This window comes from Mus pahari, chromosome 8 (assembly GCF_900095145.1).
Source record: "Mus pahari chromosome 8, PAHARI_EIJ_v1.1, whole genome shotgun sequence".
In the NCBI taxonomy this organism is placed as follows: domain Eukaryota; kingdom Metazoa; phylum Chordata; class Mammalia; order Rodentia; family Muridae; genus Mus; species Mus pahari.
Window position 1 is genome coordinate 14872691 of NC_034597.1, and position 26688 is coordinate 14899378.

Sequence of the window (26688 nt, forward strand, 5' to 3'; positions counted from 1 at the left end):
TCTGTCTCAAGTCAAGTTGTAAAAACTATGCTCTTACTGAAGAATTACAGAGCTGGAATATAACATGGGCATTGCTCTCAATGCGGAAATGTGGATATCTGTGTATTTAGGAGAACAGTGAAAAGTATTTTCCAAGGAGCTAGGTCCACAGCCACATTAATGACTTTTGCTTGTTGCATGAGCACAAAGATTGACTTCCCGACAACCACAGTGAAAGCTTAGTATGGAGGAAGGAGCTTATGGTTCGCACGCTGAGGAGGAAGAGGAGACAGGATCCTTGGACTTCGCTAGCCCAAGCTAGGCAGTCCGGCTGAAACTGTGAGTCCCCAGATTAAGTGAGAGACTGTCTCAGAAGAAAGATGGAAAGGGACAGAAGAAGATAATTGAGGGTGTTCTTTGGCCTCCACAGATATGTGCTCAGATCATGTATGATACCTGCACATGCACACACACACTCTTATGCATACAAGTGTTTTTTTTTTAATCTTTTCAGAGATGACAACATAACAAGGAACTACTTGATATAAGGAACAGATAGGGAAGAAAATCCATGAAGGAAAAAAGCAAAGAAGAGAGGACCGAGTAAGGAAATGGTATTATCTTGTGCCTATTTAAAGGAAACACTGCTAGAAATTTCACTCCTCTTTTGGCATTTAGGCTGGCTACCTCATAAGCCTGAAATAATTTTATCCCACTTCATACGTGTGATTGTGAGACTCTAAAATAACAGTTGACATTTCCCTGGAATTTCTTTGTATCCTCTGGCCTGTTCCCATGTGGTATCCATGGGAGCACAGAACAGATGTTGAAAGAAAATGGTTTTTGATTTTAAAGAGCTTAGACTTTCAATTTTCAAAAATAAATAGCATTAGGAAATTTGAGAACAAAGAAGTTTGTGCCTCTGCTTCTCAGAGACTGGAGAGGCAGGAAGAGCCAGGATATAAATGACACCACGATGTGCCCAGGGTGATAGGCCACAAGCAGCTCCAGTGTTCCTCATGTTCCTGTAAGACGAAAGGAGGAGGGTTTGGGTGAGGGAAGGATGAAGGTGAGGAAAATCTTAATGAGCCCCACCAAGGTTCTTACAGTGCTCTGAAGCCAGGAGCAGCTGGCTCATTCTTGTTCAATTTATAAAGGCACAGAACTAGCTCAGACAGGGGCATGTTGAGCCTTGCTCTCAGGGATGAGGGATGGCTCAGAGGAACACACATAAACTAACTATAAAAGGCCAGGTGAGGATGGCCATCTTAGCAGGTGATCACCTAAATGGATTCTGACTTATCGGAATCAAAAATCCTCAATTAAAACCTTAGCATTGTGTGAAACCCCAAGAACAAAGAAACTGTGACAACAGAAGGGATAACTTGAATAGACTAAGATTGGGGTAATGATTCAGCTCAGAGGCGGATACTTGCCTAGCATAGCGAGGCTCTGAAGCTCAATGCTAAGTACTTGTCTGGCAATGAAGTAGGTTTTATATACCGGAGGAAGATAGGAGAAGTTGTATTCATCACATTACTGACTTTGTGGTCTCGTGTTTGCACATCTCATGTTGTAAGTTTGCACCCGTAATAATCAGTAAAACTTCAAGAGAGAGAGAGAGAGAACGAGAAGGTGATTCCATAGGATATGTGGCTAGGAAGTGATGGATATGAAGAGGCTACGATCTATTTGGCTCCATTTGGGTTACATATCCTTACCTTCTAGAATCAAGTAGAACATGGTCAACATCACTTTCAAGCCTGTCCAAGAGGTAGGCCCTAGCCCAATGGTTCCCAACCTTCTCAATGAAGTGACCATTTAATACAGTTCCTCATGTTAGAGTGACCCTCGAGTACAAAATTATTTCTGTTGCTAATTTATGGCTGTAAGTTTGATACTGTTATGAATCATGATGTTTCCCAATGATCTTAGGTTGCTTGACCCTCAAAGTGGTCATGACCCACAGGTTGAGAAGCATTGCCCTAGCCCTTTCTGGCCCATTTCACCACAATGCCAAGGGAGGACAATAGCCCAAGCCTGATGAGCTCCTAACCAGAGTCCTGGTCAGTACACTACCCCTCCCTTCCATCTTTGTAGAGGCCATGTCATTACTTGGGATAGTGGAATGGAAACAGTCATGAGCATGGCAAATCCTTGGTAGCTGTCTTATAGATAGACTGGAAGGGAAACAACAGGTGTCTTCCCCCAGGATTTGTCAAGTTAGCAGGACCCTTAAGAGAAAGGTTAAAAAAAAAAAAAAGTGATACTGAGATGTCTAAGAGGCAGATACTGAGTGTTGGTGATGCAATTTAGGTGCATTGACCAAACACGCAAAGCAGAAATGATCCAGGCAGTGGGGTGGGGATCAATGAGGAGTGGCTTTTGAAGTTAAGGAATTTGAGGATACAGCTTCCCCTAGGGAGTAATAGGAGATATGGACATCGGGATGGTCAGATAAAGATGTGACGACCCAAGTATGTTCCTGAAGTCGACTACAACAAAATTATGAATCTCTTCACTGTTTCACAATCACGTCCATGTTTTTCTGAGTTTTGTTGTTGTTTTTATATCACAAAAGGTATTGAGCCACTCCCAATCTGGAAACAAATTACAGAGGGAAACAGAGAAGTGCTGCCTCTTCTGTTGTCTTTTAACTGCTTTCCTTCCTCCATGCTCCACCTCACATTCTGCTTTTCCCTGAATGTGAATAAATCTGCAATCTCATTCCATCTCCCTACTTGTGAATTCAAATGAAGTATCAGAATATGCACACAGACCACACGTTCCTCCCCCCTCCTTGCCTATCCAGAGAAATCATTTGAGTCTTGTGTGCTGCATTAGGCCACTGTCATTAACAGCACTGGCATCATTTTCATGTTCACTGTGAGGCAGTAGGCACTTTGAAGTTGAAAGCTAGAACAGACATGGATAAATACTACTCCAAGGGGCTGCCATTGCACCGTTATTGCAAGCAATTATTTCTCAGAGTGACACATCTGATAAAAAGTCAGCCACCTTCTTCTAGAAAGCATCTCAGTAGATACAACAAGGAACTTCTGTTTGATTTCTTCTTTTTTAAACAGACAGAAGATTGCTCCTCTCTCTCTCTCTCTCTCTCTCTCTCTCTCTCTCTCTCTCTCTCTCTCTTGCCATTCCTTCCCTGATTCTGTCCCTCCCTACCACAGGAGCCTCCTGCTGTGACCCACTTTAAGGTTCTGTGTCCATTTTTGTGAACTGAATAGAGATTCTAGCTAGATATGACTGTTACCTGGGATGAGTTATAGGGTAGCAATGCCATTAGTCCCTTTCAGATTGATTTGTGCTCAAGCCCTTCCCACCCTGTCATTATCCTATAGACAGCTTTCCTTTCTGATACCGAGAGTGGAGACATGATATAGAGAAACTGAGCTACATGCAGAGAAGATTTAATAGTAGATGAGCTGTTACTAATATCATTATTTCGCATCGACACAGCAGCTTGTGTGAGGCACAGTAACTAGTGCTCATGCATCTCCATCATAATGACTGAGGTCCCATCACTTTCACTGACTTTTTTCCCCTCAAACAGTGAAAACAAGAAACAGACATAAAGCAGAAGTTGCATGGCTGATGTGTTCGCAGAGCAGTATTGAAACCAAAGGAGACTGGTTTCCTGGCTCTGTGCTTTCCTGGCTATGCGCTGTAGGTCCAGGCATCAGTCCTACAATGCAAGGACAAACCATTATTAATATTAGGCTAGAAAATTAGACATGGGAAGGGGGCTTAGGACTAGATGCATACACTGATAGAGAGGTAGTCCTAGTGCTAGGGATGGTATGTTGTCCCATATCTAAATGAGATTTTCATGGAAAAGGAAATGCTCCATGAGATGAGGTTAAGTGTATTTGGGAACCATGATCCATGTCAGGAACTAGGTAGAGAATTATTAACAGACATTCTTTGGAGTTGGCCATCAAGTAGTTGGCTCTAGACACAAGGTAATAGCTTGTTTTGTTTTTTTGTTTTTTGTTTTTTTTTTCATAGAATAAATAGCTTTACTCTACAAGGGTATGTTTTCTGACACCTTTCCATCTCTGTATCCAAAAATGATATAATAGGAACTATAGGTATAGGAGATACATATCTATCTGATTATTTTTTTCTCTTTCTTTCTCTCTCTCTTTCTTTCTTTCTTTCTTTCTTTCTTTCTTTCTTTCTTTCTTTCTTTCTTTCTTTCTTATACATGTTCTCTTGGTAAAATTCTTACTATCCTCAGTGTATCAGGATCTGAAAATGTTGTCTATGCTTGAACTCATGGCATGGCTGGAGAAATTCCATTTAGCCAGGTGATGGTGACCACGACTAGGCTGAAAATTGTGGCTTGGAATGGCCTTCTAAGATTCTGAAATTTCAAACATGTGGAATTATAAACAAATTAACAAATACTTAAATGATATGTGAACATTAAAATCAATATGTCATCAATGCATTTGAAGCCCATTTTTTGCCCTTCCCAAGACACATTTCCTCTTTGCTGAATCCACTACCCATGATTTGGTACCTGCCATTTCACTGCATATCATTATCATTTTATAGCCACTTTGATGATTCACACATGTGTGAGAATAGCATTGTTAAATATGTTTAAAGCTTTACATAAAATATATGGATTCTTCTAAAATTTTCTCTTTCTTTGTTCAACCTCATACTTGTGCTATGAGAATCATCAAAGTTGATTTATGTGGCTATAGTTCATTAACTTTTATTGCTCTATTGAAATGCATTTGATGAATATAACACAATCTGTCTATTCCCCTGTTGATGGACACTGAAGTTGCTTCCAATTTTTGGCACACAAAAATATGGTCTGCTCTGGAAATATTTTGCCTGCTTTCTGGGCACTTCTGTGAGGTTACCTCTATGTACAGCATAGATACAAAAGCAGAAAGGCTTCCCTGTAAGTTACACATCTTCAAATACACTAGAGATCGCTACTTCTGTCTCAAAATGAATCCATTTCCTTTCTTCCCCAAATCCTCTGCATGGCAGATGCTGTAGATCAGTGCTAAGAGCTGTTGTCACAAATGCTAAAGCATTTACATGGAAAATTTTTAAGCATTACAGATGTATAATACTTGATCAGCTGTTAAAAATGTATACCGCTCTTCCAGAGGACCCAAGTTTGGTTCCCAGAACCCACACTGGTCTCACAAACACCTGTAACTTCAGCTCCAAAGGATCTGAGACTCTCTTCTTGCACATGAGTGATATATGCACAGAGGAACACACACATATCAATATGAATAAATCTTTTAATTAAGGGAGAAAATGGAAGTATAACGGGGTCTCTACTTTCTATTATTCAATGTCAAGAATTGTCACCTCTCAGCCAATGTTGTTTAATTTGTGTTATGTCCATGTTCCTGTCCTGTAACTCTTAAGTGAATGTTATTCCTTCAAATCGCCATTTAATCCTTAATTCTTTTATCATTTTATAACCTGTATGGGATTTTTATGTCTTATATTTTTAAAATAATATTATTTATTAACAATTTTATAGATGTATACAATGTATTTTGATCATATCATCCCTTTTCCCACCCCCAACTTGTCTTGAATCTCCTCTCCAAATCACCTGACTCCTAATTTCATATCCTTATGAAAAATCTGTTAAACCTAATTATGTGCATAGGCATGGAGTTATCAACTGAAACACAGGCAACTGACCAAGAGCCATGCTCATGGAGAAAATTATTCTTTCTCCCTCAGTAGCAATCAACTGCCAATAGCTCTTTAGGTAGGCATGGAACATGTGTGTCCCTCAAACATCCATGCTGTGATACTGACTGGCTTGATCTAGTGCAGGTCTTAAGCAGGTAACCTACTGTGAATTCAATTCATGAGTACACTAGCTCAGCTGTGTCTGCGTGATGACAGCTCCTCTATGACCTGAGGTTCCTACAAACTTTCAACCTCCTCTTCCTGGATATTTGACTCACAAGGAGCATGAAAACATAGATGTTTATTTGGGGCTAAGGTATAAGGAAAATGTAATAGATGATCTTAATATTATTACCAGACCTGAAGAAGTCATATTTAAATAGCAAACTTTGGTCATTATCATCATCAATTTTGTTGTGGTTTTTCTTGTTCAGAGACAGGTTCTTGTAATGTTGCTCAGGCTGGCCCCACAGTTTTGATCCTCAGATTAGGTGTCCTTAGTATTAGGATTATAGATGTGTGCCACCACACCTGGCATAAACATGTAGTAATTGTGTACTTTAGTCAGTATTGTGGTAGTTTGAATAAGAATGTCCCCATAGGCTTATATATTTGAATGCTTAGTCACCAGGAATTGGAACAGTTTGAAAAGATTAGAAGGATTGGGCAGCATGGCCATGTTGTTGGAAGTCTCTCTGTGTGTGCAACTCTCTCTCTCTCTCTCTCTCTCTCTCTCTCTCTCTCTCTCTCTCTCTCTCTCTNTTTGAATGCTTAGTCACCAGGAATTGGAACAGTTTGAAAAGATTAGAAGGATTGGGCAGCATGGCCATGTTGTTGGAAGTCTCTCTGTGTGTGCATCTCTCTCTCTCTCTCTCTCTCTCTCTCTCTCTCTCTCTCTCTCTCTCTCTCTTTGCCCGCTGTTGCAGGATATTTGATCACACTGTGAAATCCATCACTGTGTTATTTACTGAAAGAAAATCTGTTTCTAGTTGTGGTATGGCTCAGCCCTAAGATCATACCTTTAATCCCAAACAATGAAGGTAAATTAGGAAGCACCCATTTTTAAAAATGATGTCTAAATGACTGGCAAACAAATTGATGAATTAGAGAAATATTTGATAGGGTAGGATATAGAGATGAAAGAGAGTCATCAAAAGAGGGAACAACACAGAGGGAGAGAAGGAGACAGTTTTACCTGGAAATTTTACCAGTACAGGTTGAAGAGAGAACAAGCTAGAAACAGGTGAAGACAGAATGAGCCACAGAATGAGAAGGATCCTGAGTAGCACATATTGCCAGAGTTAGTAGAGCAAAAAAATCAGAGGCTGAGAGAGAAGCCAGATTGAATCCGTTTGGAGAAGAGTTTGAGTCAAAACAGCTGAGTTGAAGCAGCCAGCCAGAGTTTAGAAAGAGCTAGAAGGATGAGCTTATTCAGCAGCAAGTATCAGAGGTTGAAAACACTCTAGACCTAGATTAGATTTTATAGAGGCTAGAACCTTCCAGTACTAGGCCTTGGTTAGCAGATGGAGGCAGTAAGCCTCTGAGATGACAATTGCATGAGGTGAATAAAAGGTACTATTACAGTCTGCAGATCAGCAGGTAGATTTAGCTACTTCTCTGTTACCACTATGGACTATTGCCACATGCTCTGCCATAATGATTATGAACTAAATCCCTGAAAAATGTAAGCAAATCTCCAATTAAATGCTTTCTTTTATAAGAGTCATGGTGTCTCTTCACATCAATAGAACACAAACACAAGAATCATACAAGATTCACATACTGAAATCAGTTGGTATATGAATACCAACACATCTTTTTAGTCTATATGTGGTTTTGATCTTTTCTCCCTTAACTTTCACTGGAGATTAGGAGATTTTGTAGATATAGATATATAGTTTTATCCTATAGAATTTCTCACAGACTAATTTTGCTAATTATTATCTCCTTCATATTATTGGCTATGTCCCAATATATTGCTAGTTACATCTAAAGCCTTAAGTTGTGTTTTTTCCACCGTAATTTGTGATTCTCTAGTTCCTTGTGACTTTGGAAGTTGCTTCTCAGTCTTAGAATTCATAATTCATACAGTGCTGCAAGATGTGCATTCTGGTCTTTGCCTTCTCTTCTAACTGAGGAGATGGAAGACTCTATAAAAAGCCATGATCTCTTCTACTACTATCAGGTTACTATAACAAAAAATGATTCATTCAATTTATTTACCACTTCTTTAGAAATTGACTTCAGTTACAATGATCTCCTAATGATGAACATTAAATTTATTTTGAATTCTTTTGAATTCATAATGATAAAATATTTATTAAAACTTGTAAATTTAAATGTATACAAAGAATTCCAATCCATTTCAGTTCTTGCTTATCATTTTGTTGGATTCCTTTCTTTCCTTTCTGGCTTTGGATCTTGCATCCCTTTAAGAGCTGTGATGTATATATTAACATAACATTCCATACTCATCCTCTGATTATCTTGCTCAGACCAGAAGTCATCTGCTGTCCCAATAATTCCTAATTTCTTTTAGAGGAAATAATATTTGGAGCCTACAATGTAGGCACAGAAAGTTATTCATAAAATACTGTAATTCATGGAAACTTGGGAATATGTAATATGGTTCCTTCACAGTTGTAATTTGTTTACATAACTAACTACATAGACACAGTGCTTGTAGGGTTATCATGCACATGTCAGTTTCTGCTCCCTCAGATGAGTTTTCCACACTATTCTTAATTTTTCCCATTGTCTTTTTATTTTTCTAATTACTCGTAGATAGTAACATAGCAGTTACTTGATTGTATTTTTTCCAAAAAGATTATCCTAACCTGTGACATTTTTATTGTTGTTATGAAATCATTCCTTAAAGACTTATTTTTATTCTTTTTAAATCCATGTATACGTCTGTGTGGGTGTTTTTTTCAACATGAGTGCAGTACCTATAGAGGCAGGAAATGAAGACTGCTCTACCTAAGGGCTGGAAATTGATCCCCCATGGTATTGAAGAGAAGCAAGCATTCTTAACTACTGAACCATCTCACTAGTCCCTCTAAATTCTTTAAATCAAGAGAATTTCTTAAATTTAATACAATTAAATATGGTTCCTTTTTAGTTTGTCTTATGTTTTTTTTTCCATCTTGCTACAGAATTTCCTAAGGACTTGGCTGTGGCTTCATAGAGCATGCATGCCCTTGGTTTGATCCTAAGGACAAGAAAGAGAGAAAGAAAGAAAGAAAGAAAGAAAGAGAGAGAGAGAGAGAGAGAGAGAGAGAGAGAGAGAGAGAAGGAGGGAGGAAGAGAGAGAGGAGAGATGAGAGGATAAAGGGAAGGGAGGAGGGGATAGAAAGTACGAAAGAGATAAAGTAGACAAGAGTAGAAGGGAGAAGGGAAAGGAAAGTGAGAGAAACAAAATGGAGGGATGGGAGAGGGAAGAGAATCTCTCAAATAACAAGTGCCCAGAATGTTAGTACAAAGTATTATTCGGTTATTCTGACTGAAATAGCTACAATTTGTAGATAATAATAATAATAATAATAATAATAATAATAATAATAATAATAATAACAATTTTAAAGTAGCCATTTAATATCTATTGAATTTATCAGAACAGCATATATATATATGTATATATATACATATATATATATATGTATATATATACATATACATATCAAGTGAAGAAACATGTCTCCAAGACACATCTTTAAATCATGGTAAGCCTTGCAAGTCTGAAGCATCATGGGATTCCTCCCTTTTCTCCAGTTTCCCCGCATAGCCTCAGAGAAGGACAACTCATTGGGTTTGAGTGATAAAACAGGACTGGATCTCCATTCAGCTAGTAAAGAACTGTCCCATTACTCTAGTGAGATAAGCCATCAGGATTTCATTGATGGTATGAAACTTCAAATGATGGCAGGAGATTAGTCCCTACTTGGCTCTTCTGTGGGCTTTGTAGGTCAGATACAAGTAAAGAGTGTTGAAGTTCTGATTGCCCTTGACTGAGCATATTTTAAAAGTCAGTTTCTGTGCTTAAGGAGACAAGAAAAGGTCAGAGGTTACAGATCCCCACCTGACTAATGCTTATGAGTCATAGGTACCACTCCGAAGTGAAACACTAGCTGCCCCCCAGTCCTGGACCAAGGGCCTTACAGTTTTGCTCAGAAGAGAATAAAAGCTATAGAAACAAATTGTTCTTCATTATCAACAAATTTTAGATATTCAAAAGGAGGTTGGTAGACTCATACATATTATTATCAGTTAAACTATAGGCTTTAATTCAGTAGGATAAGACTATGAAACAAATGATGACCCAGAACATTCACAAAACACAGAGGGGAATCAGCCAGATTTCTGGAGCCTAACAGTTTGGTGTGATACACAAGAGGGGCAGGTGGTTCAATAGAGATGTGGAAAAGGAGACAAAAGAGTCTGAGTGAAAACATTATGTCCCAAGACAACTGTCTGACACCCTAGGTTGAACCCTCTAAGGAGATAACTTCACAGTTGCAGAAAGAGAAAATTTTTACTAAAATAGTCTAGGGAATAAATAAACCAACCTAACATTTAAAAAAAGTGTAGAATAAGGCACTGAACTAAGAAGGTTAATTTTTAAAAACTCTTTAAATATACACGTGTTCCTTCCTTCTCTTAGCTTCTAAGATATAAAATTATATAAAGTAGTAATTACATGAAAGTATACACAAGAGGAAATCAATATCCAAAGTTGGTGAATACATCATCAAAAACATCCATTTTTCAATAGGAATTGTGAGACCAATAGAATAAGAGGAAAGCATGAACTTCACACAAGAGAAGCCACAAGGGCTGCAGATGTGCATGAAAGAAGACTAAAATGTAAATTTAACACATAAAGATTTCAACACAGCTACTGTAAATAAGCTCAAAGAGCTAAAGGGAACAATACGTAAGAGGTAAAGGAGTAGACGGGGCAATGCTGTAATGTACAGAGAATATAAATATTTTTAGAGAAATAACTAGATCAAAATTTTGGTAAGGAAAAGTATGATAAAAGAATGAAATTTTTGCTTGGAGGAATATGGGATAGATTTTGATTGACAGAAGAAAAATCAAATTTAAAAATACATTGGTAAATATTATATGTGCAAAGGACAGAGTAAGAAGAAACATGATTGTAGGACTCAAGCCTTGGTTCAGAGATTAAACACCCTTGCTATCCTGTAGAGGACCAGAATTCAATTGCCAGCACCTATGGTGTGGTGCTCTCACAATTCTGCATAGCTCCATGTCCAAGAAATTGAATGCTCTCACCTGACCGCCACAGGCACTTCCACACATGTGTGCACACATACACAGACACAGACATAAATACAAATAAAATAAGTATTTTAAAGTAATAGTTTCTAGATAGAGGCTACATTCTACCAAATGGGGAAATGTAACAATCAATCTTACTGTGAACCCTGAGAGGAATCATAATGGCAGGACTGGCAGATATGCTCACTGGTGCATAACACAGTGGCATAAACATTAGGGGAATAAACAACCACTTTCTGGTTAGATGTAAACAGTGTTTGACAAGAAGAAAACACATACCTGGCACAATTTTTGAGCCAAAAGCTTATGGAGGCTAGCGGAGAGGGAAACCTACTTCTATTGTTTGTCTAAATGGACATGGCATTAACCTGATGCCTAATGGCTTATTATTATAGCCATAGATTAACACATCTCTAAACTCTCATTGGAGAAGCTTCTGTTTGCAGTGGGAGGAGATTAACGGAGAAACACAGCTGGCCAAGGTGCAGAATATAACAGGCTGCAGAATGCTCAGCCAAAAATATATACAACACCCCTCCTCCCAAGGCTCAGGGATCATCGTGGAAGAGGAAACAGAAAGAGTCTAAGAGCAAGATGCCATAGTTGACTACGTGGTGACAGTATTTCCTGGCCAGAGCAGGGCAGCTTCCCACATGAACTCAGTGTCTGTGAGTTCGTGAGTGCATGAAAACCTTGGCCATACCAAATACCCAGTGTGGAGACAGATATACAGGAATTCCAACCCCACCCATGCACCTACTGGCAACTGTCAGTTATTGGGAGATGAGGAGAGAGTTTTCTCAAAGAGTGTTGACTCTACTCAACCAGGATGCTGTGGAAGATCACACACCCACGCAACACAAATTAGTGTTGATAAGAAAACAAAAGAGGTCAGGACACAAAGATTGGTGGATGGGGCAAGGTGGTAGTGGTGGTGGGGTTGTCGTGAAAAAGTTAAAACACATGGTAAGAAATTAATAGAATTGTTTTTAAAACTGAAAAAATTAAATAGTTAAAATGTTAAAATAAAAATGTTCCATTTAATACTAAGGAAAGTATTAAATATAAGAAAAACAAGACAGACTTAAAATACAAATATATTAATGACTTTCCTATTGCTGTGATGAAACACACTGTGAAAAGTGTCATGTAGGGAAAGGAGTTTGTGTTAGCTTACTGTTCCAGAGGTGCAAGAGTCCATCATGATTGAGATGCAGGGCTATACGCAGCAGGTGAGGTGGCACGAACGGGAAGCCCAGCGACCACATCTCAACTATAAGCAGTAAAGCAGAGACAGTGAACTGCAGGCAGGTCAGGTACAGCTCTATCCTGCCCCAGATGACAGATTTCCTCCAGCGTGGTCACACCCCCTAAACCTCCCCCAAACAATGCTACAATGCTACCAACTAGGTACCAAGTATTCCAATTTCTCAATCTACTGGGACATTCTCATTCAAACTGCCACAGTGTAAATTAGCTCAAATGGACTAAGGACCCAGATTTAGATGGTGCAAACGTAAAACTCTTAGGGATAAAAGGAGATAATTTCTCACGATTTTAAGGTGGGTAGATTATTGGGGGGGGGGTAGATTATTTTTAAGAGTAGTATACAAAAGCACACACAAGTTAAGTAATAATAGAAAAATTGACTTCCTCAATATTGGAAATCAAATATTAACATTCAAATTTCCTCTCTCGTTTTGGAAGGCCAATCTCCTTTTTATTGGCATAATTTATTCCTAAAATGTAAAGCCTTTAACACAGACTCCCTCTAAAGCTAAATTGGATCACAAGAGTTTACTGGTTTTATCAACTGTATTATGCCCAGTTCATTTTTTCTTCGTTCTTAAATCAGTTTTAAGTAGCTTTGTTAAAATTTTAGCTACACTTAAATTCTCAGATTTGTTGGCTAAAATGGTTTATACTCTGCTTATTGTTTTTAATTCTTAACGACATCACTCCCTATGTTAACGCCAGCTGAATACCGTATTTTCAGTTAGCTAGAATAAACTCCCATGGCTCCTTACTCCCAGCTAGTCTAACTTATCTTCATTGATGAGCATTTGTACACCTTAATTTCAGGTTTTACGTTTGTAGCGTGGGTCTTTTTATAAGAGAGAAGTAAGTTAAGCATCCAGCTCAAGATGCAGCCTAGGCCCTGCCTTGGCTTCTGTGCCAACTCTGACCAAACACTTCCCAGAAAATTTCACCTTAAGGATGCTGGTCTCATATTAATTGCAGTTAACTTTTTAAACCCCAGATAACCAGCACTGCTTGTCACAGTAAAGCAAATGGTTTACTTCCACAGATTCTTAATAAAAATACAATCACACAAATGATCCTGATAGTCCAGGACCATAAGCCAGGTCTCCATTATCTCCTCTCCGTTTCACTCTGAAATATTACCCATGCTCCCATAAAAGCCCATTAAGATCTTAGCATTCAATGGCTTTTCGAGCCTAAAGCCCCCAAATCCTCCACCTCTCCCCCACAAAACAGTCCAAGACAAAGCTTCTTTCCTAGTTTACTATGATAAAACACTGACCAAAAGCAACTTTAGGTGGGGGGTAAAGATTCCAATGCATCCTTCATGGAAGTCAAGGCAGTATCTTTGAGGGAACAACTGAAGTGAGACCATGGAGGAATTCTGTTTTGTTGGCCCCCCCGCCTGGTTCTCAGTTGCTTTTCTTTTCTCCTTTTTTTTTCTTTTCCTTTCCTTTCTTTTTAAAATACTAATAAATTTATTTATTTATTCGCTTCACATCTCAATACCAGTTCCCTTTTCCTCCAAGTACTACAGATCCTCCCCGGTTTCCTCCTTCTTCTCTGAGAATAAAGAGGCTCCCCGCCTACCATGAGTATCCTTACCCTATCCTGACACATTATCACTGGAGGACTAGGCACATCCTCTCCCACTGAAGCCAGACAAGGCAGCCCAGTTAGAGGAACAGGATCCACAGGTGGGTATGTAATAGATTCAGGGATAGCCCCTGCTCCAGTTGTTGGGCGGATTCATATGAAGACCAAGCTGCCCATCTGGTACATATGTTCAGGGAGTCTGGTTCCAGCCTATGATCTCTCTTTGGTTGGTGGTTCAGTCTCTGGAAGCCCCTAAGTGTCCAGGTTAATTGGATCTGATGGTCTTTCTGTGGAGTCCTTGTCCTCTTCAAGTCCCCCAACCCTTTCCCCAGCTCTTCTGGAAGATTTCCTGAGGTCCATCTAATGACTGGCTGTGGGTCTCTGCATCTCTTTCCATTGTTCAGCCTGTTCTCTTTTACCACCCAGGAAGACCAGCGCAGAGGAGGCACTTCCCAGTGTGTTGAGTCTTTCTAAATTCATTAGCAATTAAGAAAATGCCCCCCCCCAAATATGCCCACTGGCCAAACTGATGGAGACAATTCCACTTGAGGTTCCCCCTTCCCAGGTGTGTCAAGTTGACAACCAAGATTAGCTATTAGACTCAACATGGTCAGTAAAATGATAAATTAAGTCTATGTGTATCAATCTGGAAGTATAACCAACTTACTAACACATTTTTTTTTATTTTAAAAAGTGTATGACAAATCCATTTTTGTGGCAAGAGTGCTCACCTTGCCTGTATATTTTTTCTTGACCTTAGGTGCCTTGATTTTCTGACTTTTACCCTATGTTTTAAGAACAAGACAGATCTGTAAGCATGAGAACCTATCTCCCTTCTGGAAGGTTGAGCCCCAGCAACATTGAAAATAGCACTATGCCTGATATTTACGTTTTGATCTTATCCTTGCTTTATTCCTTTAGCAAGCTGTGTATTCTGTTTGCCCTATGATTTTCTCCCAGGCAGAATCTATCTCTTCTGACATTGAGAAAGAGTTAATACTGATCTTGGTGAATGGTCTTTGATTTTTGCTACAGAGAGGTCTCAGTAGAAATTCACAGATATTTTGTTTTCTTACCAAATGGAAAACCATGTTCCACAGTCATGGTGTCCTGTTGTCCAAGCCTACTGTTTTGCAACTCAGTGCCTCATCTCTTCCATTTGGCTTCTCTGTCACTGTGGATCTTTCCCTAATATTTCATCCTTTATGCAGACTCCTTCCTTGGAGCTGAACTTGGCAGTAGAGTTTGCCTGACTAATGGAGACCATATGCTCCGCAATTACATTTCCCCAACAACATTCAGATTTGTTAGCAAATATTGAGAAGACAAGTTGAGACTCTGGAGCTCAAAGATCTGTGAGGAGTTGGCAGGAGAAGATAAGTAGATCTGCAGTTTCTCACTCCTGGCCATAAGGTCTGCTTGGGGCTGACACTGCTTGAGGTACTGCCTCTGCTTTCTATTCTGTTGCTTTGATAAAACATCGAGAAAAAGTACATTTGGTAAGGATGAGGCTTATTATTTTTTTTAACTTACGGGTTTAGTCCAACACTGAGGCAAGCCAAGGGAGGAATATGGAGGCAGATACTAGAGCATGGAGGAAAGTTGCTTACTGATGTGGTCCTTGTGGCTTGTTCAGCTAGCTTGCTTTCGTATACAATCCAGGATGACCTGCCTAAGGGCGATATTGCTCCCACATCAATCATTAATCAGGAAAATGTTCCACAGAAATGCCCACAGGCCAAGTAGTTGTAGGCAATTCTCAATTGAGGTTTCCTCATTCCAGATGGTTCTAGTCTCTGTTGAGTTGAAAAAGACTAACAGGCATACGTACCCAGAGATTTGGATTTCAAAGTATCAATCAGATTGTTCTTCGAATAGCTAAGCAAACCTTTTATGTCTCTGTAAGGGCATGCTATACTCTCTCCCACAGATCAATTTTTAATATGTGAACCAATAATTTATTACTTCTGTCCTTCCCCCAACTAGAGTCCCAGAATCATGTTATTGCATACTGTTTTGTCACCAAGTCCCAATAAAGGATGTAAGCACTAACATTTGGGTAATGAAGAAGGGTACAATCTCTAATGAGATTAATTTCTGACAGTCTATATATAGTCCATACATGGAACCCTCTCACCAGCTTCTTTTCTCAGAAGCCAGGTCAGTCTTAGGTTAAGGAAACTCGTGTCCTGTAAGGACATCAAATTCACAAGATTCTGAAGATCTAAAGACTCAGATTGCAGCATTGTTACTGCATACTATTGACTTGGACATTTCATCTATGGGTGTGAGGAACATCTATGGGTGTGAGGCCCACCCCTTAAGCAAGCTTCAATCTCTGTGTTTTGGTGAGGAAGAAGCAAGGAGACTTTGCACATTTGTACAGATAGCAAGGGAGGGTAGCTAGCATGGGAGCAGGTGGCAGAAGTGATCCAGTGTTGACTTCTCAAGGTTCTATGGAATGTAGGCAGTGTCTTTAGAGCACTATATTCTGGAATTGCCTGTAGTAGCATGTGACCCTCTAGACCAGTGTGACCCTGTATGACTCTAAGCTTTTCAATGACACCAGTAGCCATTCCTCCCCAACACTGCTCATGCAATGTTGGGCAGTACCCTGGCTCACAGTTGCAACTGGAGAAGCAACTTCATGGCTGCTTCTGGTCCACAATTTCACCCTCACAAAGGAGAAGGGGGTGAAATAGAACCTTAAGTAACCCTCCCCACACCCTATGGGACAGTTACAAAGACACAAGAAACACTCCTTGTTTTAGAACACAAATACATAAATTTTTAATCTGCGAAAAATACAAAATGAAACCATGTACAAGTTATGTACAAACCCTTTTTACAAGACAAGAGTGTTATCACTGGTTGTTACAGATGACAGGGTTGGGTAGGTCATTTCAGAGCACCAGCATTTATTCTCTTCTCCAGTTCCTGTCTGGTTACACAGTTTATCATAGCCACAGTCGCCATGCCAGCAATCAAAGTGTGAAAGACAGAGAAACAAACCACGCTCTTTTCCCTTAATGAATGTGTTGTAGGCTGACCTCTGCATATGGGTACCTCTGAATTCTGAATTGGTTTTTTTTCCCTTTGTCCCCTGAAGAAATCCCAAATGAAGGTTTTGGTGTTAAGTGGGGAAAGGTCTCTTTTCGGCATCTGCGTGGTGGGACGTGAGCCAGACACTTTAGGCAGGATGTGATTGTACCACCTGGGAACGGAAGGTTTTTAATTAGGATTTCCAGGCAGATCTGGGTTTACGTTTGAAATGTTGCAGTTCTGGTCAAATGTGTACACAGCGGAAGGGAAAGGGGAACGGAGGTACTGGGGTGGGAAAAGGCTCTGGTTTCGTGGAGACCTGGGGCTTGACTTGTCTCATTACAGGGGCTCCTTCCCCCATGACTACCTCCTCCTGGATGACTACCTCCCGGATTCCTGGGCAGGAAGTTCGGGGATGCTTTGACAGGCACATGTGTTGTGTGTGTACATTTCCATCTAAGACTCTAAACAGCAGGACAGGTGCTGTTTCCTAAGACAGGCCCTGGAGAGCTTTGGGGTCAGCTTTGGAGGACAAGAAGAAACACAGAAGTTCCTCGTGGGATAAACAGACCGGGGGAAAGCTCTTTTCGATGTAATATTCTACCTAGAAAGGAGCTCAGTTTTCTCTTGACCAAAAAGCATTTCTGTTTACCCCGGTCCAGAAAAGCCACCAGAACAAGGTGACCTTAGCTTTTTGTGTATTAAGACTGTTGCAACTAGAAGGTTCTAGGTGTGCTATGCATGAGGGATGAGGTACAATGGGGCTGATATGAGCTGATGATAAAACACCTCTCAGGTCCTCTCTGTGGGTACTTTAGAAGGCACGCTGATGACCTAGATCCCCCGTGTAGCCCCCATTTCTGTGGTGTGAAAACCGACCTAGAATGGCCTGCAACTTCCCCACTCAATCCAGTCTTCATGGCAACCACATGAGATAAAGACAAAGGGGAAACTGGTCCTTTCAGTCTGCCTCATTACTTCTGAGTCATTATTTCAGATCCCCTGCACCTCAGCCCTCATGTAGTGCTTCATTTTCTCGATTTATAACCCCACCCTTTCTGTTTCCCACTCTCCCAATACTAAATAGACATTCTGTCCTGATCATATCATCTTGATTTGGTCCACTGAAGCCCTGAAAACTTGGCTGTAGCCTCCAGACAGTTCTACTGACCAGTCATCCAAGCCTATGTTTTTTTTTTTTTTATTAAAAAACCTCATCCAAACTTCTCCCTTTATAATTACCTGGTCACAGAGGGGGGATAAAGGGGGCTTCCTTAGGATCTGGCCCTCCCAAAACATCTTCTCAGCTCTGTCTGCATCTTCAGTTCAGAACACCTTCATGGTGGGGATGGATCTCTCCCCTCCTTTTTATAGGGAAGAAAGCAGCCCCTTTCTCAGCTGCCTAAATTGTTGTCTCACATTCTCATCTTCTCCTCTTCTGTCCCTCTGCACTGCTCTGTCCTTGTGGTCTGCAGCAAACCATTACTTTTTACAGACACTTTCAAACCCTACCCATCCTTAGAATCCAAGTCAAACTTCCACAGCTGTCACGGTACTTACTTGCCATGTAGCCCATCTAATTAAAAGTCTTCATTGGATGCATGTTCTATATAACATGTCTCCTGTTGCCAAGAAGGGAGACAAGCTGCCAGCAACAGGTGCCCGGGGACTACTTGATCAACTCATGAAATCATTGATCCATCCACATTCCTGAATGAGCTGGGATGTTGCTCCTCAGCATACCTAACTCTGAAACCCCATCAAGTCTACAACGCCTGATTAACCACTTCAAACTGCTTGTTTCTTATCTCCTGCTCTATTGGAGGACGGTGTTATATACATGCTTATTCTGTCTCTACTGGCTCTTTAGGGTGTTCTTTTAAGTTGGATTTCAAGCTTACTGCAAGCAAGAATGTGTCATACTCATTCCTCCAACTGAATTCTTGATTATTCTATGATTTCTTGGTGGTCTCCCTGGTGTCTGTTATATTAGTGTCTGTAAAATAGTATAACCAGCAGGACTCTTTTTTAAAAAATCTGAAAATCTATTCCTTTCCTTTATTTAATCTGTGTGGTGGACCCATGGGTATTTTAATAATTGAGTACTGCATGACAGGGTAGAAATGTAGGAAGAAGGTAGGTGTTCTTCATGGTGAGCTGCCATTGAGTGCAACCACAGGATCTCAAGCTGCTGAGAGATGGTTCAGCTTGAGAGCCTATGTTTCTGTGGTACTTTCAGAAAGAATAGAATGTCTCAAAGGCTTCAACCCCAAAGGGAACAGTCACCATTATCCATCACTCTTGTTTGGCCCTTTCAGTGATTCTCTCTGACTTTCTAAATCAAAGCTCCAATTAAATTTGGCTCTTCAACCACCCACTTCCTAGTTCCTTCCATGAACTCTTGCCATACATTATTTTCAATAAGTGCATGGACACAAACTTATTTTTGGAGGTAAGTTGCTCCATAAAGCAAAATTGCCTTGGTACTAGTGTATTATAGCTCGTGAAGGTCCCTTTCATTGGAAAAAAATCTCAGGATCCTTGTGCCTCCAGTCACACTAAGTATTTCCTATTGAAAAGTCTCCACAGCCCAGCCTATCATTTTTCCCATTCATGGTTCAAGGGAACCTCTTCTTTTCTACATAAGTACCACCTCTTTCCAGGGCTTCTTAAAGTGTTGCATATATCTCTTTTTGTTCTTCCTTCTAACCTTTTGATATATACTCTGAGTTGTGAATTTTCATGCTCAAAAGCACAGTTAAAAAGAGTGATCTAGAACAAAAAGTCTAAAAGAGAATCATTTCTCCATGAAGCCATGTGAGACTGGAATGCAGGGGGACTCTAACAAGTGTAGGGCTACATGGGTCCCTTTCTTAATATTTTAAATATTTTAAAATCACTCTTACCATAGGTATTCAAAACTGAAATTTAAAATGTCCTCTGCATAGCCTTATTTTAGTGGTAATCTTGGAATTATTAATAGGTATGTGCAATGACCAGTTAAGGTAAACTTAGCTTAAATAACCTAAATGAGTCCAAAGGGATTCCTTGTTTTATCAAGAGGTCATGAGATTTAAATGAGAAATTATTGTTCTATTGCAGAAACATACTTGTTTAAAACATGGGGGAAGCAGCAGAAGCAGAAAGAGAATCTAGTAGGAAAGTTGAAAGGGATTCTTCAGTTTGTTTAAGTTTTTGGAAATGATGGATAAAGTGATAAGTAGTGAGGGCTACTGTATCTATGACTTTCCACCATTCCAAAAGCAGAAAATATGGTTAAAATAAAAATGGGCAGATCTTGGGCTGGAACTCAATGTTCAGTGAATTTGTGTGATCTCTTGGTAATCGAGATGACTCTGAGTTACTTGTCTGATACTGATTTTCCTTGTACTTTTCTACCTCTTTCTATCATTCTTTCCATAAGGTCCTCCTGGATAATGAAAATGACAACTCATAATGGCACTTTTGAATGTAAGCAGCAAAGACATTGTGCTAACATGAGCACAACCAGACAAATGGAACGAAATGAGAAGCAATGGTGAGTGTAGAGAGGGGAGATGAATGGGAATAACAGCAGCAGCACAGAGTAGGGTTGTCCAAACTCTCTCTACATACTGTTGGAGTATAAAACTGCTGACATCTAAATCTCCACTGCACCAAGAGACAGGGAAGGTGGGAAGGAAGGCTGTAAAGAGAAACCAGAATGACTAAAACCAGCTCTTCAGTGGTGGAGGTGAGTCTGAAGGGAAACCTTTGTACCTCCACTCTAAGAGCTTTCAAACTGGAGAACATAGAAACAAACCTGACTGTTATTTTTCCAGAGCAGAGAGTGAATGCTGTGTTTAGCTCAGAAATGCTATATGGATAATATGGCTAGAAGAGCCATAATTACAGCTCTGGAAAAAATAGTCTCCCAGGGCTTGGCCGAATTAAGGCAACCACTGCTTTAGTTGGTCTGAAAAAGACCTTTGCCATCTCTACAAACCAACATCATGTTTAAGTCAATGAAACTTGAAAAATTTAAAGAATATTTTTATAGTTAATAGCTAAAAGTATATGAGTGCTCTTGAACTTCTAAATCAGGCACAGTTGGGAATTTTCTGTTCTCCATTTAAAATATCTATAATTTCATACATTTTCCTAGTCTACACTTGCAACTCAACCCAAACCATTCTAATTCCTTTACTGAAGTCTTCCAACACTTAAAAACAAACAAACAAATAACAAAAACAAAGTGTAACTTGTAGAAGGAAGGCTGTTCTTCCAAGTGACTTAGATGTAATCAATTTACAAATATAAAACACCTTAAGTGAATGTCTTCTATTGGTTACAGCAGGGGAGAGTGATTTCAAAATACAGTTGCTTAGACAAAGACAAACTGCATTCATGAGAAAGATGGTGATGGCAATGATGTACACAGATACAATGTTCACAGGTACATCATTGTACAATGATGTACACAGGTAGTTTCTATTTTACAAATGGTCTGATTCCCAAAGCACCCAAGCATCATTAATTTGCCAAGATAGCTTTTCTGAAACCCTAATCAGGGACTAAAGATCAGAGCCTTCTAATGTGGAATATTCCAAAGAGGACCACCATTGGCCTAAGGTGAATGTGGATGGAAAGACTGCTTAATCCTACAGAGGACTCAGAACTCAACCAACAGACTCAAACTGGGAACTTTGCATGTTGCCTTGAGCCCTCCAGTTCTTCTTAAACAAATGTTATTTCTGTTTCAACTGAGTTGCCATGAGTTTTTGCCAAATGGGGCCACCACCTCATGGTCATTTTCTGTACCATCTGAGAATCATAGTTGACATCTTCCTCACTTATTACGCTATTGTAGAAGAAAATAGATTTCTACTATCTAGGGTTTTAGAAGCTGCTTAGTGAATGGAGGGAGTCACTGTAGGAAACTATTAGAGCCATTGTGGTTGAGAAACAACTTTAGATTTAAATCTCTAGCTAGAGTGGGAAACAGGGGTTATGCTTCTGGTTCCTGCCTTCCATGGAGTAGAGTGTTGAGACCATTATTTTTCTGATTATTTAGGTAAAAGGCATTGGTCACCATAGGCGATCAAGGAACTAAGACAAATTCAGAGGTAAGGCTAATTGGAATGAAAGTAAAGAAGAGCCTACTATGGTTCAGGAAGGAAAGAAGAGCGTGGATTGACATGAATGTACTTAGGTAACCCCAATGCAAAATCATGATGTTAAAGGAAGTCTTAGCTTTCAGGAATGCTGTCAAGAGTCTGGCAGTGGATTCTCCCCACCAACACATCTGAGTTCTGTTGGAAACCAAGAAATGTTTATAAGCCTGAATATAAAACTGCTGACATCATTTTAGCCTGAGTAGACTAGTGATTGGTTATAAATATTTTTGTGTTAACAATCCAATTGGACACACATTATATTCACAATACTTTTATAGAACTAATTCTACAAAGTGTGAGAACAGAGTGACCACAGTCTGACAAGTCACTGCAGGACAATGCCTACAAGGTGGAAGCACAGCTATATTGGCTCTGCAGGGAGTGGACAGAGGTGGAAGCTCATTTTGCCTACATTGGTAATTGGAGTCCTTAGTGGACATATGTTTCCATGGTGATCACATTGCTTTTCTCTGATCTGATTTGTACTATCATAACTAGGTACCACAGAATCATGGCCTAAAGAGTTCATGGAAGAGATGTCATGGGTCTGTAGGGGCAATTTTTGTTGGTTTGGAAAAGTGTCCACATTTTACATTTCTAAGGAAATAAAAATCACAGTCACGACCACAATTCTCCAGAGACCCTGATGATCAGATCAAAGGTTGATCACTGTGAAGCTGAAAAGACTTTCTGAGTCATTGGAATGAAACAGTTGTTGAGGTGACTGTACACTGGGCATGCATGCAACAGCAGAGCTCAGACGTCACGATTGCATCTGATGGCTAGAAAAATCTTTTTTCCACAGGTTGAAGTGGCTGATACATTTTATTTCATTGCTGGTAATTTTCAAAGGCCTTTTTCTAACAGTCTATGTTAAAAGCATGACTTACTTTCCTTTTGGTTGTTTACTGGTTTTTGTTTGTTTGGTTGGTTGGTTGGTTAATTGGTTTGTTTTCTTTTTTGTAAGTATTTTAGCGAGTTTGAATGTTTTGTCCCAGCAATTCAACCAAGGAAAGCCAACAAATGAAAATCTGAGCAAAAGTCATCTCCTTGACAATTGGACATTGTCTGACTTCTAAACCAAAAATTTGTGATAAGCATGCATACTTCTTAGATCCTATTGTTAGGTAAAGTATTCGTTGATGTTCACCAACTTTCAGGCTAAAAGCTCTGAACAGGGAAAAGAACATAGCAGATCCTCCCACAGTCCACATGACTTGCTTGGGTGCCTTGGAAGTATGAAACAGGGAGCATTAAGCATGGCGGAGGAGGCCTCACCATGAGAACAACAGAGCCTGCTCTTGGGTGCCTCTGGCTCAACACCTTCACATTCTAGGTGTGCCTATAACCCTTCCCCATATCCTGAGCGGGCTGCTTAAACCTGATCTGGCAACTGCAGAAAAGTTACAAGAAGCTCTTTCTTCTAAATATATAAACAAAGGATAAGAAACACTGGAGGAAAACTGAAACTACAAAGATAATGACTTTCAACTGGGAAGAAAATGAAGTTTGATTTGTTAAGAGCTGGTGTCAATGCAGATCAAACATACACCCATCCAGGAGAGAGGGAAATATTCACCTCCTCTTTTTTGACTTTTTTTTTTTTTTTGATTTACTGAACTATGTGCATACATTGTTGGCCATCTTAAATTTGTTTTAGTAATCCATTTCCCTTCTTTACAAATTGGGGTGGTGACCATCATTCTCCTCAAAGAAAAAGAGAGAAAGAAGAGAAATGTGTATTAAGGAATCTGGCCACTAACTCATTTTGATTTTGCATTGCTGTGATATATGGGACGATATCTGGCAATGAAAAAAAAAAGAAAAAATATATTTTCTTTCTAATAAATAAAAATAATTTAAAACACTAGAAGCTATACATGACTATTTTAGTATGTTCATTTATAAATGAAATCATTTTCTTTTCCAAAATACATGGAAGCAGTATTCAAGGCAAAGAGAAAGATCTGTCTAACTTTATTTTCTTGCAATTCTTGCTTATTCTAGAATTTCCACCAGTGATTCAGCATGTAAGAGGAAGAAAAGTCACGTCACCATTTATGAAGTTTGTCAGGCTTTAAAAAAATAGTTCTGGTCTCCTGGGAGTCAACATTCATCTTCAACTTCTCTGATTGGAGGGATCAGGCTGCTTGTGGATTTATATTGGTTGATCTGGTTAGCCATGTGGGTACTCATGGGCTTGATTTGAATGTTTCTGGGATAGGCATTATCCGGCTCATCTGTAAACCATTTCTTTTCTGCTAAAGGGCAAAATGGATAAAGAACAAGAAGGAGAAATGAGAAGCTTAATTAGTCCTAGGTTGAGCTTTTGGAAAGTTCATTGAAAATGCATAAAGGTAATCAATAGAAGCCGGCAGTGAGTAATCGCTAAGAAATGCAGTGTACAGAAGCCCCTGGAACCTGAACCATGCCTCTCCTCCCTGTAGCAAGTGAAGAACGAAATGAATGTGCTATCATCGGGACTGGGAGACACTAGGAGGAGCCCGACCTCGGAGACTATGGTGAAGTAGATGAACACCATTCCTATGGCAGAGCACGTGGTTCAGAAGGTTTTTGCAGTTTAACCTCTTCCCAGCCTTGTTTTGATTTTGTTGTGATAAGCAGATTCAAAGGCAGTTGTTAACTGGACCACTTCTGTCCTGTCAGCATTCCTTAAAGGAATCCCAAAGGATTTGTTGGCCAATAAGAGTGAAAATCAGAATAGAAAACTATTCTAAAGGAGAATGTCAAAGTGGCTTTTAGTTAAAGCACAAGAACTCTGTGGGTATGAGGTCTAGAAGGAGTTGCAGGTGGCAGTATCTCAGCTGACTCTAATAACCCAAGCTGTGAGCAGAGAACTCATGGTGGCTTGCCACTGTCATTTCCCTACTAAGAACTAAGAACTGAAGTGGATGAATGAGACTGCTGAGTCGGGGCCTTTGGGGGGGGGGGTCTCTGCAGAGGAGCAACCTCTTAGCTAGCCTGTGCTGTTTTCCAGGGTCTAACTCTATTGTATGCCTCTTTCCAGAACTGACATTATCTGCAAAATGAGCCATGTGAAGCAACTGGGCAGTAGAACATCTAGCATGGGCGCATTGTAGGCTTCATTACAGTGGCTTAGGGAAGTAAAGCAACTTTCAAACATATTCACTGCCCAAGAGATGATGATCCCTCTTGCTTCTGTTTGGTTTGTTTGTTTGTTTGTTTTATTGCTTATAAAACCGTTTGCATCTGCCTTGTGCCTGGTTGTGGACCTACCTGTTAAAATGATTGCCCAGCTTTCTATGTGCATGCCTGTGCATGTGACTATGTGTGTGTGTGTGTGTGTGTGTGTGTGTGTGTGTGTGTGTTAGCTCATAAACGTTAAGCATCTGTGATGAATTCTTGATCACTCTGCTTTTTCCACCATCTCATGCCCTGGCTTGTCAATATGGCTTCCTCTGGGGCCAGGGAAAAGCCCTAGGAAGTTTCAAGAGCCCAGGTTAGCCCTCAGGACACTTCCTACCTCTTCTGTGCTCCTCTCTGTGATCCCTCCTGCCCTGGCTCTCTCACCGATTACAATGAAGTTCACTTTGATTTGAACAGATTGGCCAAGAGGAATTCATAATGCTGCATCCTCATGGTGAAGCTAACTGATTAAGTGCTTTAAATTATTCGCCCTGACAGAATGATAAAGTTACAATCTGTTCTGAGATGATCTACAGCTTGCCAGCCTCCTACAGCTTCTTTCTACATTCATTTATCTTTTTGTCAAGCAGAGGTTTTCCTTTTTTTTTTTTTCCTGCTTTCCCTGAGCTTCAATTCCATAGATCTTTTAAAGTCATCAGCACATCTGAATTATTAATGAGGCTTTAGAGGCAAGACTCCTGATGGGCTGGTTAAAAAAGGTTGTATAGAAATCTGGGACTGTGTACACATCAAAATAATTTCAGCTCCATTTAAAAAACCATTTAGTTCAAGTGTGACATAGATGAACCATTATGCATTTGTGGAAACCAATTTTTTTGTGATCTACGATTACACTAACCCTTTCAGAGAAGAGTAAAGGATGGTAGTTATCATGTTTTAAAAGCATTGCCAGGTCTCTGAAACAATTTCCAACTATGACTTCCTCAAACAGCTTATGTGCAGAGAAGGCTCTCAGAGAGGAGCCTGGTGTTTATGCTGTTGGCCCAAGCTGCCCTTGGCTCTTGGCTGAACGTTACCCGGAACGATTTTGCTGAAGGGATTTAGTGCTGGGTTGTAAGTGCCAGGTAAGAAGAGTAAGTCTCACTGATGGAAAGGAGGGTGCGTTTTGGGTGAAAAAAACCAAACAGCTGCAATTTGCTGAAATTTTTACAACTGTTGCTGAGAATAATTGTTGAGAATTTAGTATTTACAGTTCAACTCAAAGCAGGTATTTTGACCTTTCACCGCAGAAAGAGTATCAATGTCCTCCAACGGCCTGTAGGAAAGACAACATTTATTGGACTCATTTAAGCTCCTTTCTCTTTAAATTTCTTTTCCAAAAGAGAAAACCTAGGCAGTCTATCCCACGTGGTTTGAGAATGCAGCTTCAAGCAAAGAAAGGGTTGAAGGCAAACACCTCCTCATCGAGAGGTGAGGTTCTCATTGTTCCTGACAGGACACTGTTTAATTCCAGTGT

General features: G+C 39.9%; 1 protein-coding gene across 36 annotated transcripts in view; it reads right to left on the reverse strand.

The window, feature by feature from the left end:
- Nucleotides 1-16610: 16610 nt before the first annotated feature.
- The window catches only part of Kcnma1 (potassium calcium-activated channel subfamily M alpha 1), a 710028-nt gene continuing 699950 nt past the window's right edge, over nt 16611-26688 (reverse strand). For 15 of the 36 annotated variants that reach the window (XM_021202810.2, XM_021202818.2, XM_029542005.1 and 12 more), the window contains one exon: nt 16611-24304. In XM_021202810.2, coding sequence (XP_021058469.1) covers nt 24280-24304 — 25 coding nt within the window. In that variant the 3' untranslated portion in view covers nt 16611-24279. The remainder of the gene's footprint in view (nt 24305-26688) is intronic. The other 21 variants (XM_021202821.2, XM_021202807.2, XM_021202798.2 and 18 more) reach the window with 3 other exon arrangements.